Source organism: Chiloscyllium plagiosum, unplaced genomic scaffold, assembly GCF_037043375.1.
Source record: "Chiloscyllium plagiosum isolate Xiang-an unplaced genomic scaffold, Cpla_swu_hap1 HiC_scaffold_8, whole genome shotgun sequence".
Taxonomy (NCBI): domain Eukaryota; kingdom Metazoa; phylum Chordata; class Chondrichthyes; order Orectolobiformes; family Hemiscylliidae; genus Chiloscyllium; species Chiloscyllium plagiosum.
The window spans coordinates 56,730,993-56,748,157 of record NW_028270146.1 but is presented as its reverse complement, the minus strand read 5'-3'; the positions used below and the strand labels follow the sequence as shown (position 1 = coordinate 56,748,157).

Below are 17,165 nucleotides of genomic sequence, written 5' to 3'. Positions count from 1 at the left end.
CTTTTTAGTTTTGAATGTTGACACCCTCAAGAATCATTATGTAAAAACAGTACTGAATCACTGCTAAACATTAAAAGAGCCAAAATTTGAAAGTGATTAATGAAGATGTGTATTTTAGGAAAGGAGATATTCGAGTAGTTTGGAAGTCAAAGGAAAAAGCAAACTTAGTGTTCACTTTTATTTCCATGAGACTACCTGGAAAACCTGATGTTATATTTTCAGCATTGTACAAGTAATTCATAGCTTAACATAAACGAGACATGCACCATATGTTTATTATTCTATTAGAACATTGACCTATATTACAAGTTCAAAGAACCCACATTCTCAGCCATCATCATTGGCTAAAAAATGGTAATAATTCACATTATCATTACCATGGTTCACAATATATAAATTCATTTTAAAAAGCTTATATACATACTGTACAGCATCATATTTATTTTCTGGGCACAGGGCCTACTTCAAAAGATTTACAGCACTCCAGACTCTCAATAAATACTGGAGGAGTTTTAACTCCTGAAAACTTTCAGTTTGGGGATGTGAAAATGTTAAAAATCCGTTACCTGGTTTTAACAAAAGTGGGTCAACAATACTAATATTATAAATGAGGCAGTATGCCTCTTATTTCGGCAACGTGCTCAATTTAAACATGTTTGATTGATTAATTTTATCGTCACATGTACCTGGGTACAGGAGTACAGCACCATCTTAGAGTACAATAGTTAGAATTAAAAACAAGAGCGGAAATTTAAAAAGAAACAGAAACAAAAGGAAAAGAAAATGTCCAGATCAGCCTCGCTGCCAGGAGTTTTCAGCAAATGACTCCAGGATAGTATATTGCTTTTCTGGTATCAGAGGAGAAAGTGAGGACTGCAGATGCTGGAGATCAGAGCTGAAAATGTGTTGCTGGAAAAGCACAGGTCAGGCAGCATCCAAGGAGCAGAAGAATCGACGTTTCGGACATGAGCCCTTCTTCAGGAAGGGCTCATGCCCGAAACGTCGATTCTCCTGCTCCTTGGATGCTGCCTGACCTGCTGCGCTTTTCCAGCAACACATTTTCAGCTTCGTTTCTGGTATCAGAATCAAGTATATTATTCAGTGGTTGCAGAGGAACTGAGCTGGTAAACAGCAAGGGGTAGTGATCCACAATGGGACCAATAACAGCCTGAAAGGTTGGACAGTAAATATAGTGCAGTAATCAAAACTTAAGGCGCTAAGAACAAAGATTGAGATACTGGAAATTTTAAATGAAAAATTTATTTGAAAAATTCAGCAGGTTAAGCAGCACCTGTGCAGAGAGAAAACAGGGTTATTTTTTCAGGTTGAGTGACCCATTATCAGAATCGACTCAGACCAGAACATTTCAGAGAATGTTCACTTGATTTACTCCTGGGGTTAAGGGGTTATCTTGTGAAGGAAGGTTGGACCCTATCTATTGGATTTTAGAGGAGGTGATCTATTGAAACGCACAAGGTCCAAGGGACTTAAAAAGGTGGATGGTGGAAGGTGGCATTTCCTTATGCGAGAGATTAGAGTCAAGGAACAGTTTAAAAATGAGGAGTCTCCCATTTGAGACAGAAAGGAGGAGAAATGTTCTCGCTAAGTAGTTTGTTTAATTCTCTTTTACGGAGAGTAGTGGAGGCAGAGTCACTGAATATTAGCAAGACAGAGGTGCTTATACTTGACTAACAGGAAGTCAAAGGGTATGAGATACAAGGGAAAGTAGGCTTGAGGTCATGAGCACATTAGCTATAATCTTACCAAAAGGCACAGTAGGCTTGATGACAGAATTGCCTACACCTGTTCCTAATTCATATATACACATGCAAGTGGTAATCTACAGAATTATTACTAGTTTTGTGCACAAGTGAATTGGAGGATAATACAGATCTGTCAATAGTTGGAGAGACTGGATAAGAGCTAGGACTTGAGATTTCTGGAACATTGAGAGCAGATCTGGGGCCAACATAACTCATACAGACAAGTTGCACCTAAACAGATTTGCTTGTGGGTCAACTTGTTAGTGCTCTTGAGGAGGATTGACAGAAGCTAACATCAGAGAGAAATATCAAGATGCACAGAACTCTTGGAGATGATAAATAGCATTAGGAAATAGATATCAGGTGGTTTAGATTAAGGGAAAAAGTAATCAAGTCCACATTAGGGTTACTATGCATGTATATGAGAACATGAAAGGCAGTAAATAAGATTGATAAGAATGCAGGCAAGGATTGCCACGTGGAAATATGATGTCCTGGTTATATCAGAGACCTGGTTCAAAGAAAGGTAGGAATGGAATACAAGTTGACTAGAGATGATTTGGACACAGGCATGGTTTATTTTCAAGGGGAAAGATCGAGAAAACAAATCCAAAGCTCCCTGGATGATGAAAAAGTAGAGATGATGAAAAAAAAAGTATGTTTATGATATATATATCCGGTGGCTAATACGCCATGTATTGGGTTAAAATATATGAACTTGACGAAAAATAAAAGATCATGGAAAAAAACTTCTGATGAAGAGTCAAAATGTTAACCCTGCTTTCTCTTCACAGATGCTGCCAGAACAGCTGAACTTTTCCAGCAATTTCAGTTGTTGTTTCAGATCTCCAGCATCTACAGTTCTTTACTTTATTAAAAAAAGACTATCAGCTAACACAAAAGGAAATCCAAAACCCTTTGACAGGGATATAAATATTAAAAAGGTTGATAAAAGTAGAGGTGGGTTGGGAGGCAGGGAGCATAGCTGAGGTATTAAATACTTTGCATCTAAGTTTACCAAGGAAGATGATGCTACATAAATCATGGTAAAGGAGATAATAATTCATGCACTTGAAGGGTTTTAAATTTCTAAAGACACTGGATAGGCTAACTGCATTTACAGTTGACTAGCTACCAGGACCAAATGCAATACATTGAAGGATGCATGAGGGAAGTGCAAGTGGAGATGACAGAGGTACTGGGCATAATTTTCCTGTCTTCCTTAAACTTGGGGTGGTGCCAGAGGTCGGAAAAATTACAACCCTTGTAAAAATGATATGAAGATAAATCCAGAAACTACAGGACAAGCAGTTTAACCTTCATGGTGGGGAAGCTCTTACAAATTATTATTTCACAGAAATTAGTCCGTAGGGTTAATGCAGGTTAATTAATGAGATAAATTTGTTATAGGCAAGCTACATTCAACTAAATTTCTGGAGTTTATTGATAAGGCAACAGAGAGGGTTGATGTTGACAGTGTATATGAATTCATAAACATTATGTGATTTTACAATGGGAGTGAAATTATGACTTATGAAATAAAAGGGATCACGGTGATATAGATACAAAATTGGCTGAGAAAAGAAAAAACAGCCATAGTCAGTCAAATTTTCTTGGACTGGAGAAAGATGTACAATGAAGTTCTCCAGGGAGGTGTTAGGGCCATTGCTCTTTCTGGTATATTAATGATCTGGACATCTGTGAATAGAGCACAATTTCAAACTTTACAGATGATAAATTTTGAAAGCATTATCAATAGTAAGAAGGATAGTTTAGAACCACTGTCTGCACAGATAGTTGGTTGAATGGGCAGGCAATGGCAAATGAATCATAATGCAATGAAATGGGAAGCGATTCATTTTATTAGTAAGAATGAGGAGAGACAATCTAAACTAAAGGGTACAATTACAAAGGAGAACTGAAACAGAGGGACCTGAGTGTATATGTAGATATGTTATTGAAAATAGCAGGGTAGATTGAAGGAATGGTTAATAAAGCATTTAATTTCATTAAAAAAGAACATAAGAGTACAACATAAAGGAGGTTATATTAAACAAAAACAGAAATTGCTGGAAAAGTTCAGCAGGTTTGGAAGCATCTGTGAAGAGAAATCAGAGTTAACATTTCAGGACCAGTGACCTTTCCTCAGAATGGAGCAGTTTCCCAGCATTGCAGTTCTTTTTGTTTTAAGAGGTTATGTTAAATTTGTATGGAATACTAGTTTGGCCTCAATAAGAGTACTGCATCCAATTTTGGGTACTACACCTGTGAAAAAACTAAACAGAGTGTTGAAAAGATTAATGAGAATGGTTCCAGGGATGAGGAACTTCATTTTATAGATAGACTCATGAGATTGGGACCCTCTCTCGGAGAAGCTTGTGGGGAATTTCAGTGGAAGTATATAAAATCATGAAGGGTCTGAAGAGAGTAGATGGGAAAAATATTCTTGATCCTTCCATCAATGGGAACAGGATGGTACAATTGGCAAAAGCATTGGAGACATGAAGAAAAATATTTTCATTTTTGGAATGGTTAGAATTGGAAGGCACTGCCTGAGTGTGCTGGAGGCAGATTTTATTGATTCCTGATGAAGAGCTTTTGCCCAAAATGTCAATTTTCCTGCTACTCTGATGCTGCCTAACCTGCTGAGCTTTTCCAGCACCACACTCTCAACTCTGATCTCCAGCATCTGTAGTCCTCACTTTTGCCTAGCAGGTTTTATTGAGGCAGATAAGAGAGTACTGAATTATTGAAAAATGAAGGAATATGCAAGGTTACAGGGAAAAGGCTAGAGTCGAACTTACTATGAGTAAATTGGTACTTTGGAAAGCCAGCATTGATATGGTAGACTGAATGGCATCCTTTTACACTAACCATTTTATGAATCTGTTGACTAAAGGGTGGGGAGGACTGCTAGAAGGCAAATATCTTTCCAGGTCATCTGCATTATCCACCTCTCATAATCAAGACTCCTGTTTAACCAACTTGTGTTATCTCCTCGAAATGACTTCTGATTTCTCATTCAGGCCTTTTCTAATCCCTCCTTTCTCTCTATTTCCCAAGGCCAAAGGCCTACCAGCTTGACTGACTCTCTGTGGGTGGCACGGTGGCACAGTGGTTAGCACTGCTGCCTCGCAGCGCCAGAGACCCGGGTTCAATTCCTGTCTCAGGCGACTGACTGTGTGGAGTTTGCACGTTCTCCCCGTGTCTGCGTGGGTTTCCTCCGGGTGCTCCAGTTTCCTCCCACAGTCCAAAGATGTGCAGGGTCAGGTGAATTGGCCATGCTAAATTGCCCCTAGTGTTAGGTAAGGGGTAAATGTAGGGGTATGGGTGGGTTACGCTTCGGCGGGTCGGTGTGGACTTGTTGAGCCGAAGGGCCTGTTTCCACACTGTAAAGTAATCTAATCTAATCAAACCATTGCTGACTGTAGCTGGGAAACAGATGAAAAATTCTAAACAGGTCCTATTCTTAAATTAGTGTCCGGTCCATGATAAGTTTTGTTGTAACAGGCATAATCACTAAGATTCTTTGAAATAGATAAGAGAAAGATCATGATTTGAAGTAAAATAAAATGTGTGAAGATTTGAATATAATTACCACTTAAACTTGCAAGAACCTGAAACAATTTCTGGTGCAGCAATAAGTTGATGTTTAAAAATGTCAAATACTAATTTAATGAAATTAAACTGTATAAATGTTATTGTGTTCCTGGAGAAGTTTAAACGATTAACCTACTTGTTAATATAATTCCTTTGAACCTTCCCACATACAAGTAAACATTATCCCTACTCAGAATCTCAATAATGTCTTAAATAACTTAATTACAAGACATCTTATGTCATCCTTCATCATGGCTTATGACTCTAGATTGCACACAGACCTTCGGTATTGTAAAAGCTGTACATGCCAAATTTATTTACTTTTTCCATTAAATATCAAGCTGTTCATTTACATCATTGTGAATGTTTTCTTCATCCGATTCTTCCCAGATACCTTCAGATGTCCGATTATCATCATCACCTTTAACTGCACCAACTTCTTCTTCTGTTCGTAAGAGGGCAAAAGATTCTGCAATAAACTCTCTGCACATGGGACATTGCTTGAAGTAGTTCACACAACAGTCACACAGACAGGCATGTCTGCAAGGCAGCAGAACCCAGTTCACAGGAGCATTCTGACACACAACACAATCCTTGCTGCTTTCACTTTGAGAGTCAAGCTCCTCCTCTGTGGTGCCAAATTTTTCCAGGAGTTTTTTATCCAGGCTAGTTTCTGAAGGCAGTTGTGCAGGCAAACTGGTTTCATCCACAGGTACAAAAAGTCTCTGAGTAATTAAAAAGTAGCAAGATAAAATTAAAATAGGAGAATACAGCTGGTTATGTAATATCTATTCTGAAAACTAATCACTTTATTTGCTAAACAGCCAGAGCTAAATCAATACAACTGCAAGAAATATTCCAAAAACTTCATATGCAGTCACTTTTGTTTCCTAGATAAATGTAGGACACTAAATAATTTACTCGTATTCAAAAGGAGATTTTATGCCTAGCTGAATAAGAAGGCACTTGTTGAAAGAAGCTACCGACAGCAATGCAGCACTCCCTCAACTGGTTTCACATCTAATGTGCCACAAATGATACAATATAATAAATAACTGATGTATATGAATGCATACTAAATGACATTTATATTGTAATGTTTTGAATTTATTGGACTTTTGATAGAATTTTCAGCTCACTGCTTATATTAGGAAGTGTTTCACAGTAGGAACGCGTAGAAAAGGGAAAGAGAAAACAAGAAGCAGAGGCAGAGTAACAAGTAACATTCTCGGATAAAGGGAGAGAGACAAATACTAAAACTAGCTGCTGAGCAATGGTGGTAATTTATATGCTCTTCATTGAAAGTGAAGGGTGAAATAAAAAGATGAACACAAAACAGAGGAGCAAAGGGAAAAAAAAAATCGAAGGAAATCATTTTGAAAACACGGTGCAAAGTAAGGATTGCAGAGGGATTCACTTAAGAAATGTAAATATGCCTATGTTGAAATATAATTCTGAAGCAATCATGCATAATGCTGCAAAATGAGTTTACCTACAGATATCCACACCAATGAGTTCCAAATTTTTACTTAATCACAACAGAGGCCAAATATCTCCTCACAAAAGAGCAGGTATCACCAGGCTGCTCTCAGCTATGACTCAAACTAATTCACAGCAACTATAGCAACTTCAAGGGAATAAATCTCACACCCACCTTCTAAAAAGGTACCTGGGGAAGAACATGATGGTCAAAATAAGTAATTTTAAAAGTACAGCATTCATAATATGAATATTTTGAAATTTAAAAATTGTTAGTATTTATGTTTGTACATAAATGATAAATAGCCATTTAATAAAATACATGGAAGCAAGCCAATGAAGAATCCAATTAGTCTATCAAGAAGCTTGACAGAATCTAAGTTAAATTTAATACACTAACTAAATGTTTAATGTTTCTTAATACATTTAAAACTATACAGTGCCAAATGGCTCATCAACCAAAGGCTGAATCATACATACAACCAAGATCACGGGTTCCAATCAGAGTCTGTTCAGATTCATGTAATTGAAGCAGCAGTATGAATATAATTGGTTTAATAAAATTACAGTTGATTACAACATGAACTATTTTGTCTAACATACCGTGTCAACTCTTAAAACCAAAACTAATCCCACTGTCCTGTACTCTCAGTCCCATCTGCTCCAAATGCTCACATGGTATTCCTTGACTAGAAGAGGGTGGTTTGCAAGCCTGGAACTGTTTTACTTGGGATACCTGCACAGATAAAAGCCATTCACTCACCCAGTCCATGGCGGTGTTTTATACAGCGCTCAAACATCCTCCCCAAAACCTTCACCTAAACCAACCATGATAACAATCTATCATTTTCTCATATGCTCATGGAGCTCACCCATAAATACGCCTATACACTCACACCAACCACTCCTTGTGGTAGCAAGCTGCATAGTTCCACCACTCTTTGGACAGTGCTTTTTCTGAACTCTTGGCTGGATTTCTTGGTATCTTATACTTATGATCACTACGTATGCTCTGTCTCACAGAGAAAACATTATTTCTGTAACCACTATTTGGAAGTCTCCGAATAGGTCACTTCTCAGCGTACATTATTCCAAAGAAAGAGATCCAGTCTGTCAATCCTTTCCTGACACACTAACTCATTTATTTCTTGTATCATCGTTGTAAATATTCCCTGCACCCCTTATTATGCTGCAATATAATTTTAATATTGTGCCCAAACCTGCAGGTGTTCTCTCGTGTGTGATTGAACTAAACTTCAATACAGGCTGAGCATAATCTACCAACTTTCAATTCCTTTTCTCGAAACGTAAACTCTAGGGTATGGCTTGTCTTTTGTGAAAGAAAAGACATGATCTTGCTAACCCACAGTGCAGCATGTGTTTGTAGTCCAAGATCACTTTGCATAGAATCCTCTCTTTTAGAAGACAAGTGTGGTGCTGCACCTAAAGTAGAAAGTACTTCCACTCACAGGTAGCTTAGGTCGATTTTATGTGATTCTGTTCTTCTCAGGCCATTGCATGCGCAAGCAGAACATTAAATCTTCTGAGCATTTTCTAGGAGCATCACTCGACCTTTATTAATGGTAAAGGTTCATCTTGGAGTGCCGTTACTAGCGGTGTTCCGCAAGGATCTGTTTTGGGACCATTGCTGTTTGTCATTTTTATAAATGACCTGGAGGAGGGGCTAGAAGGTTGGGTGAGCAAGTTTGCGGATGATACGAAAGTCGGTGGAGTTGTTGACAGTGAGGAAGAATGTGGCAGGTTACAACGGGATATAGATAAGCTGCAGAGCTGGGCAGAAAGGTGGCAAATGGAGTTCAATGTAGTTAAGTGTGAGGTGATTCACTTTGGTAAGAGTAACAAAAAGATGGGGTACTGGGCTAATGGTCGGATACTTGGTAGTGTGATGAACAGAGGGATCTTGGTGTCCATGTACACAGATCTCTGAAAGTTGCCACCCAGGTAAATAGTGCGGTGAAGAAGGCATATGGGTACTGGCTTTTATTGGTAGAGGAATTGAGTTCCTGAGGACATGTTGCAGTTGTATAAGACTCTGGTGCAACCGCATCTGGAGTATTGTGTGCAGTTTTGGTCGCCATACTATAGGAAGGATGTGGAGGTACTGGAACGGGTGCAGAGGAGGTTTACCAGGATGCTGCCTGGTATGGTAGGAAGATTGTATGAGGAAAGGCTGAGGCACTTGGGGCTGTTTTCATTGGAGAAGAGAAGGTTTGGGGTGACTTGATAGAGGTGTACAAGATGATTAGGGGTTTAGATAGGGTTGACTATGAGAACCTTTTTCCACATATGGAGTCAGCTATTACGAGGGGGCATAGCTTTAAATTAAGGGGTGGTAGGTATAGGACAGATGTTAGGGGCAGATTCTTTACTCAGCGAGTCGTGAGTTCATGGAATGCTCTGCCAGTAGCAGTGGTGGTCTCTACCTTTTTATGGGCATTTAAACGGGCATTGGATAGGCATATGGAGGATAGTGGGCTAGTGTAGGTTAGGTGGGCTTGGATCGGCGCAACATCGAGGGCCAAAGGGCCTGCACTGCGCTGCATTTTTCTATGTTCTATAACCTCTGCTGGGCTCCTGCTACTTGCCCCTGGAAATATCTGAGAGCAGACAAAATGTGGCTGCACATTCCAATTACACATGCCTAGATGTTCTGCAGGTCATGAGAGAGAGAAGGGATGTACTGCTTTTGACAGCAGGCAACATGAGGCCACCCCAACCAAAGACTGCCACTTTTTTGTTTCAGTAGGAGCAAAAACGGGAGTGTCGACCAGGGGTCTGATGGAAAGGCGAATCACTGATTTGAAAACTTACCTCGTAAATAGGTGGAGAGCACGCTGAGCAGGAGTGGACACGGGACTGCTGAATAAGTAAGTAATACATTTGGGTGGTTGCGTTACACTACTTAGGCAGTATCTCCCACCCATCCTCGTTCTCTAACCAAAAAAAAGTTCTGTGCGCCAGATTGGTAAGGGAACCAGTTTTTAAAAGTTTTTCAACAGTCTCTTTGGCAATTTAGAATAGTGGAAATGGAGGTTAGGGCAGTTGAATTTAGAATGTGGGAGGTAGCAGTCACCAGTAGTGTCCCTGCTGACTTCCACTGCAGGAAGTGCACCCAACTCCCAACTCCTCGAAAACTGGAGTTGGAGTTGGATGAACTTCGGATCATTCGGGAGGCAGAGGGGGTTACAGGGGTAGTCACTCCTCAGCTGCAAGACAAAGGCAGCTGGGTTACAGTCGGGGACGGAGAGAGATAGAGAGAGAGAGATAGAGAGCGCGAGAGCGATAGAGATAGAGAGCGCGCGATAGAGAGAGAGCGCACGATAGAGAGAGAGAGAGAGAGAGAGAGCGATAGAGAGAGAGAGAGAGAGAGAGAGAGAGAGCGATAGAGAGAGAGAGAGAGAGAGCGATAGAGAGAGCGCGATAGAGAGAGAGAGAGAGAGAGCGCGATAGAGAGAGAGAGAGAGAGAGAGCGCGATAGAGAGAGAGTGCGATAGAGAGAGAGAGTGCGATAGAGAGAGAGAGTGCGATAGAGAGAGAGAGCGCGATAGAGAGAGAGAGCGCGATAGAGAGAGAGAGCGCGATAGAGAGAGAGAGCGCGATAGAGAGAGAGAGCGCGATAGAGAGAGAGAGCGCGATAGAGAGAGAGAGCGCGATAGAGAGAGAGCGCGCGATAGAGAGAGAGAGCGATAGAGAGAGAGAGAGAGAGCGATAGAGAGAGAGAGCGATAGAGAGAGAGAGAGAGCGATAGAGAGAGAGAGAGCGATAGAGAGAGAGAGAGAGCGATAGAGAGAGAGAGAGAGAGCGATAGAGAGAGAGAGAGAGAGAGAGCGCGATAGAGAGAGAGAGAGAGCGCGATAGAGAGAGAGAGAGAGAGAGAGCGCGATAGAGAAAGAGAGCGCGATAGAGAGAGAGAGCGCGATAGAGAGAGAGAGCGCGATAGAGAGAGAGAGCGCGATAGAGAGAGAGAGCGCGATAGAGAGAGAGAGCGCGATAGAGAGAGAGAGCGCGATAGAGAGAGAGAGCGCGATAGAGAGAGAGAGCGCGATAGAGAGAGAGGGTGCGATAGAGAGAGAGGGTGCGATAGAGAGAGAGGGTGCGATAGAGAGAGAGAGTGCGATAGAGAGAGAGAGTGCGATAGAGAGAGAGAGTGCAATAGAGAGAGAGAGTGCGATAGAGAGAGAGTGCGATAGAGAGAGAGTGCGATAGAGAGAGAGTGCGATAGAGAGAGAGTGCGATAGAGAGAGAGTGCGATAGAGAGAGAGTGCGATAGAGAGAGAGTGCGATAGAGAGAGAGAGTGCGATAGAGAGAGAGAGTGCGATAGAGAGAGAGAGTGCGATAGAGAGAGTGCGATAGAGAGAGAGAGTGCTATAGAGAGAGAGTGCGATAGAGAGAGAGTGCGATAGAGAGAGTGCGATAGAGAGAGAGTGCGATAGAGAGAGAGAGTGCGATAGAGAGAGAGAGAGTGCGATAGAGAGACAGAGTGCGATAGAGAGACAGAGTGCGATAGAGAGAGAGAGTGCGATAGAGAGAGAGTGCGATAGAGAGAGAGAGTGCGATAGAGAGAGAGAGTGCGATAGAGAGAGAGAGTGCGATAGAGAGAGAGAGTGCGATAGAGAGAGAGAGTGCGATAGAGAGAGTGCGATAGAGAGAGAGAGTGCGATAGAGAGAGAGTGCGATAGAGAGAGAGTGCGATAGAGAGAGAGTGCGATAGAGAGAGAGTGCGATAGAGAGAGAGTGCGATAGAGAGAGAGTGCGATAGAGAGAGAGTGCGATAGAGAGAGAGTGCGATAGAGAGAGAGTGCGATAGAGAGAGAGTGCGATAGAGAGAGAGTGCGATAGAGAGAGAGAGTGCGATAGAGAGAGAGAGTGCGATAGAGAGAGAGAGTGCGATAGAGAGAGAGAGTGCGATAGAGAGAGAGAGTGCGATAGAGACAGAGAGTGCGATAGAGAGAGAGTGCGATAGAGAGAGAGAGTGCGATAGAGAGAGAGAGTGCGATAGAGAGAGAGAGTGCGATAGAGAGAGAGAGCGCGATAGAGAGAGAGAGCGCGATAGAGAGAGAGAGCGCGATAGAGAGAGAGCGCGATAGAGAGAGAGAGCGCGATAGAGAGAGAGAGCGCGATAGAGAGAGAGAGCGCGATAGAGAGAGAGAGCGCGATAGAGAGAGAGAGCGCGATAGAGAGAGAGTGCGATAGAGAGAGAGGGTGCGATAGAGAGAGAGGGTGCGATAGAGAGAGAGAGCGATAGAGAGAGAGAGTGCGATAGAGAGAGAGAGTGCGATAGAGAGAGATAGTGCGATAGAGAGAGAGTGCGATAGAGAGAGAGTGCGATAGAGAGAGAGTGCGATAGAGAGAGAGTGCGATAGAGAGAGAGTGCGATAGAGAGAGAGTGCGATAGAGAGAGAGTGCGATAGAGAGAGAGAGTGCGATAGAGAGAGAGAGTGCGATAGAGAGAGTGCGATAGAGAGAGAGAGTGCGATAGAGAGAGAGTGCGATAGAGAGAGTGCGATAGAGAGAGAGTGCGATAGAGAGAGAGTGCGATAGAGAGAGAGTGCGATAGAGAGAGAGTGCGATAGAGAGAGAGTGCGATAGAGAGAGAGTGCGATAGAGAGAGAGTGCGATAGAGAGAGAGTGCGATAGAGAGAGAGTGCGATAGAGAGAGAGAGTGCGATAGAGAGAGAGAGAGTGCGATAGAGAGAGAGAGTGCGATAGAGAGAGAGAGTGCGATAGAGAGAGAGAGTGCGATAGAGAGAGAGTGCGAGAGAGAGAGTGCGATAGAGAGAGAGAGTGCGATAGAGAGAGAGAGTGCGATAGAGAGAGTGCGATAGAGAGAGAGAGTGCGATAGAGAGAGAGTGCGATAGAGAGAGAGTGCGATAGAGAGAGAGTGCGATAGAGAGAGTGCGATAGAGAGAGAGTGCGATAGAGAGAGAGTGCGATAGAGAGAGAGTGCGATAGAGAGAGAGAGTGCGATAGAGAGAGAGAGAGTGCGATAGAGAGAGAGAGTGCGATAGAGAGAGAGTGCGAGAGAGAGAGTGCGATAGAGAGAGAGAGTGCGATAGAGAGAGAGAGTGCGATAGAGAGAGAGAGTGCGATAGAGAGAGAGAGTGCGATAGAGAGAGAGAGTGCGATAGAGAGAGAGAGTGCGATAGAGAGAGAGAGTGCGATAGAGAGAGAGTGCGATAGAGAGAGAGTGCGATAGAGAGAGAGTGCGATAGAGAGAGAGTGCGATAGAGAGAGAGTGCGATAGAGAGAGAGAGTGCGATAGAGAGAGAGAGTGCGATAGAGAGAGAGAGTGCGATAGAGAGAGAGAGTGCGATAGAGAGAGAGAGTGCGATAGAGAGAGAGAGTGCGATAGAGAGAGAGAGTGCGATAGAGAGAGAGAGTGCGATAGAGAGAGAGAGTGCGATAGAGAGAGAGAGTGCGATAGAGAGAGAGAGTGCGATAGAGAGAGAGAGTGCGATAGAGAGAGAGTGCGATAGAGAGAGAGAGTGCGATAGAGAGAGAGTGCGATGGAGAGAGAGAGTGCGATAGAGAGAGAGAGTGCGATAGAGAGAGAGAGTGCGATAGAGAGAGAGAGTGCGATAGAGAGAGAGAGTGCGATAGAGAGAGAGAGTGCGATAGAGAGAGAGAGTGCGATAGAGAGAGAGAGTGCGATAGAGAGAGAGTGCGATAGAGAGAGAGAGTGCGATAGAGAGAGTGCAATAGAGAGAGAGAGTGCGATAGAGAGAGAGAGAGAGAGAGAGAGAGAGCGATAGAGAAGGTTGAGAGTAGTGAAGTCAGAAATAAGGTTTCAAGTTCGCAAGAGTTCACCGGCAAGCAGGAAGGTCGTTTGAGGTGTCTGTACTTCAACGCCAGGAGCATCCAGAATAAGGTGGGCAAAGTTACAGCATGGGACTTCAATGTTGAGGCCATTTCGGAGAAATGGGTAGAGCAGGAATGGTTGTTGCAGGTTCTGAGATTTAGATGTTTCACTAAGAACATAGAAAGTGGTAAAAAGAGGGGGAGGTGTGGCGTTGTTAGTCAAGGACAGTATTATGGTGGCAGAAAGGACGTTTGAGGATTCGTCTACTGAGGTAGAATGGGCTAAGGTTAGAAACAGGAAAGGAGAGGTTACCCTGTTGGGAGTTTTCTATAGGCCTCTGAATAGTTCCAGAGATGTAGAGAAAAGGATAGCAAAGATAATTCTAAACAGGAGCAAGAGTGACAGGTTAATGGTTATGGGGGACTTTAACTTTCCAAATATTGACTGGAAATATTATAGTTCGAGTACTTTAGATGGGTCAGCCTTTGTCCAATGTGTGAAGGATGGTTTCTTGACACAGTATGTAGACAAGCCAACAAGGAGCGAGGCCTCATTGGATTTGCTACTGGTTAATGAACCTGGTCAGGTGTTAAAGATTTGGAGGTCAGGGAGCACTTTGGTGATAGTGACCACAATTCACTTATGTTTACTTTAGCGATGGAAAGGGATAAATATATATCACAGGGCAAGAGTTATTGCTGGGGGAAAGGCAATCATGATGCAATTAACCAAGTTTTAGGATGCATAGGATGAGGACAGAAACTGCAGGGGATGGGCATAATTGAAATGTGGAGCTTATTCAAGAAATAGCTACTACGTGTCCTTGATAAGTATGTGCCTGGCAGGCAGGGAGGAAGTGGTCGAGCGAGGGAACCATGGTTTAATAAAGAAGCTAAATCTCTTGTCAAGAAGAAGGCGGCGGCTTATGTTAGGATTAGAGTTGAAGGCTTAGTTAGGGTGCTTGAGAGTTACAAGTTAGCCAGGAAAGACCGAAAGAGAGAGCTAAGAGTAGCCAAGAGGGGACATGAAAAATCATCGGCAAATAGGATCAAAGAAAACCCTAAAGCTTTCTATAGGTATATAAGGAATAAAAGAATGATTAGAAAAAGATTAGGGCCAGTCAAGGACAGTAGTGGGAAGTTGTATGTGGAATCTGAGGAGATAGGGGAAGCGCATAATAAATATTTTTCATCAATATTCATACTGGAAGAAGACAATGTTGTCGAGGAGAATATGGAGGTACATGCTACTAGACTGGACGGGCTCGAGGTTCACAAGGAGATGTTAACAATTCTGGAAAGTGAGAAAATAGGTAAAAGTCCTCTGGGCTGGATGGGATTTGTCCTAGGGTTCTCTGGGAAACCAGGGAGGAGATTGCAGAGTCTTTGGCTTTGATCATTATGTTGTCATTGTCTACAGGAATAGTACCAGAAGACTAGAGGATAGCAAATGTTGTCCCCTTGATCAAGAAGAGGAGTAAAGTCAACCCTGATAATTATAAACCAGCGAGCCTTACTTCGGTTGTGGGTAACATGTTGGAAAAGATTATAAGAGATAGGATTTCTAATCATCTAGAGAGGAATAAGTTGATTAGGGATACTTAACACGGTTTTGTGAAAGGTAGGTCATGCTTCCAACCTAATTGATTTCTTTGAGATGGTGACCGAACAGTTGGATGAGGGTAAAGCGGTTGATGTGGTGTATATGGATTTCAGTAAGGCATTTGATAAGTTTCCCCACAGTAGGCTATTGAACAAAGTACGGAGGCATGGGATTGATGGTGATTTAGCAGTTTGGATCAGAAATTGGCTAGCTGAAAAAAGACAGAGGGTGGTGGTTGTTGGGAAATGTTCATCCTGGAGTTCAGTTACTAGTGGTGTACCATAAGAATCTGTTTTGGGGCCACTGCTGTTTGCCATTTTTATAAATAACCTATATGAGGGCATAGAAGGATGGGTTTGTAAATTTGCAGATGACACTAAGGTCGGGGGAGCTGTGGATAGTGCTGAAGGATGTTGCAGGTTATAGAGGGACATAGTAGGCTACAGAGCTGGGCAGAGAGGTGGCAAATGGAGTTTAATGCAGAAAAGTGTGAGGTGATTCACTTTTGAAAGGAGTAACAGGAATAAAGAGTATTAGGCTAATGATAAGATTCTTGCTAGTGTAGATGACAGAGAGATCTCAGTGTCCATGTATACAGATCCCTGAAAGTTACAACCCAGGTTGATAGGGTTGTTAAGGCTACATATGGTGTGTTAGCTTTTATTGGTAGAGGGATTGAGTTTCAAAGCCATGAGGTTATGCTGCAGCTGTACAAAACTCTAGTGCAGCCGCACTTGGAATATTGTGCGCAGTTCTGGTCAGCTCATCATAGGAAGGATGTGGAAGCTTTGGAAAGAGCGCAGAGGAGATTTACTAGGATGTTGCCTGGTAATGGAGGGAAGGACTTATGAGGAAATGCTGAGGGACTTGAGATTGTTTTCGTTAGAGAGAAGAAGGTGGAGAGGTGACTTAGCTGAGACATAAGATAATCAAAGGGTTAGATGAGGGCTCTCAGTGAGCGCAACTTTCCTCAGATGGTGATGGCTGGCACGAGAGGACATAGTGTTAAATTGAGGGGTGATAGATATAGAACAGATGTCAGAGGTAGTTTCTTTACTCAGAGAGTAGTAGGGGCGTGGAATGCATTGCCTGCAACAGCAGTAGACTCACCAATTTTAAGGGCATTCAAATGGTCATTGGATAAACATATGGATGAAAATGGAATAGCATAGATTAGATGGGCTTTAGATTAGTTCCACAGATCGGCGCAACATTGAGGGCTGAAGGGCCTGTACTGCGCTGTAATATTCTATTTTCTATCAAGGTCGCTGCCTTAGCTTTAATTACTAATTTCACAAATAGGGGAAGTTATCCAATGAAGCAGACTGTCACATACAAGACTGGGTGCCAGCCAAAGTTCCTTATAATTTTTCTTGCGATTGTGTGAACCCCTGAGGTCTGTGCACGGTATTGGCTTCCAAAAGTGGAATCCATGAATCTGTACGCTGATCACTGTGCACGGAGCTTCCTTGAGGCCGCATGGCTGAGAGGAAGCACAAGTACCAGGCATTTCCATCATGTGCACTGAATATATCTCAATTCACCAGATACACCGGTGTTGCATATTAGTAATACATACTCATCAGGTTTAACTCACTATCATACCTTCTCACTTTATCTATTGATGTTCTGTTGAGCATCTCATGTCTGCCCTGGTCACGGTTTTCTGGTTCAGCCATTATGGCTGCCTTGCTTGGTCAGGCTGGCTGGGTCAGATTAGCGGTTTACAGTGCATACTGCACAGGATTGGTTATCAGTGATGCTTCTCATAAGCCTGGACTGTGTGCAGTTTCTTATTCTACCCTCTGTTGACTTTCTTAACCTTCAATTATTCCCTGATATCTTTATTCATCCAGAGAATTTTTGTTAAGTCTGTTCTTTCGTTTTAGTGGAACAGGT

The 17,165-nt window shown here is 42.5% G+C and overlaps 1 protein-coding gene across 1 annotated transcript in view; it reads right to left on the bottom strand.

Moving 5' to 3' along the window:
* Positions 1-1,019: 1,019 nt before the first annotated feature.
* cgrrf1 (cell growth regulator with ring finger domain 1) overlaps positions 1,020-17,165 on the bottom strand; it is a 39,335-nt gene continuing 23,189 nt past the window's right edge. The window contains exon 6 of the mRNA XM_043697688.2: positions 1,020-6,088. Coding sequence (XP_043553623.1) covers positions 5,693-6,088 — 396 coding nt within the window. The 3' untranslated portion in view covers positions 1,020-5,692. The remainder of the gene's footprint in view (positions 6,089-17,165) is intronic.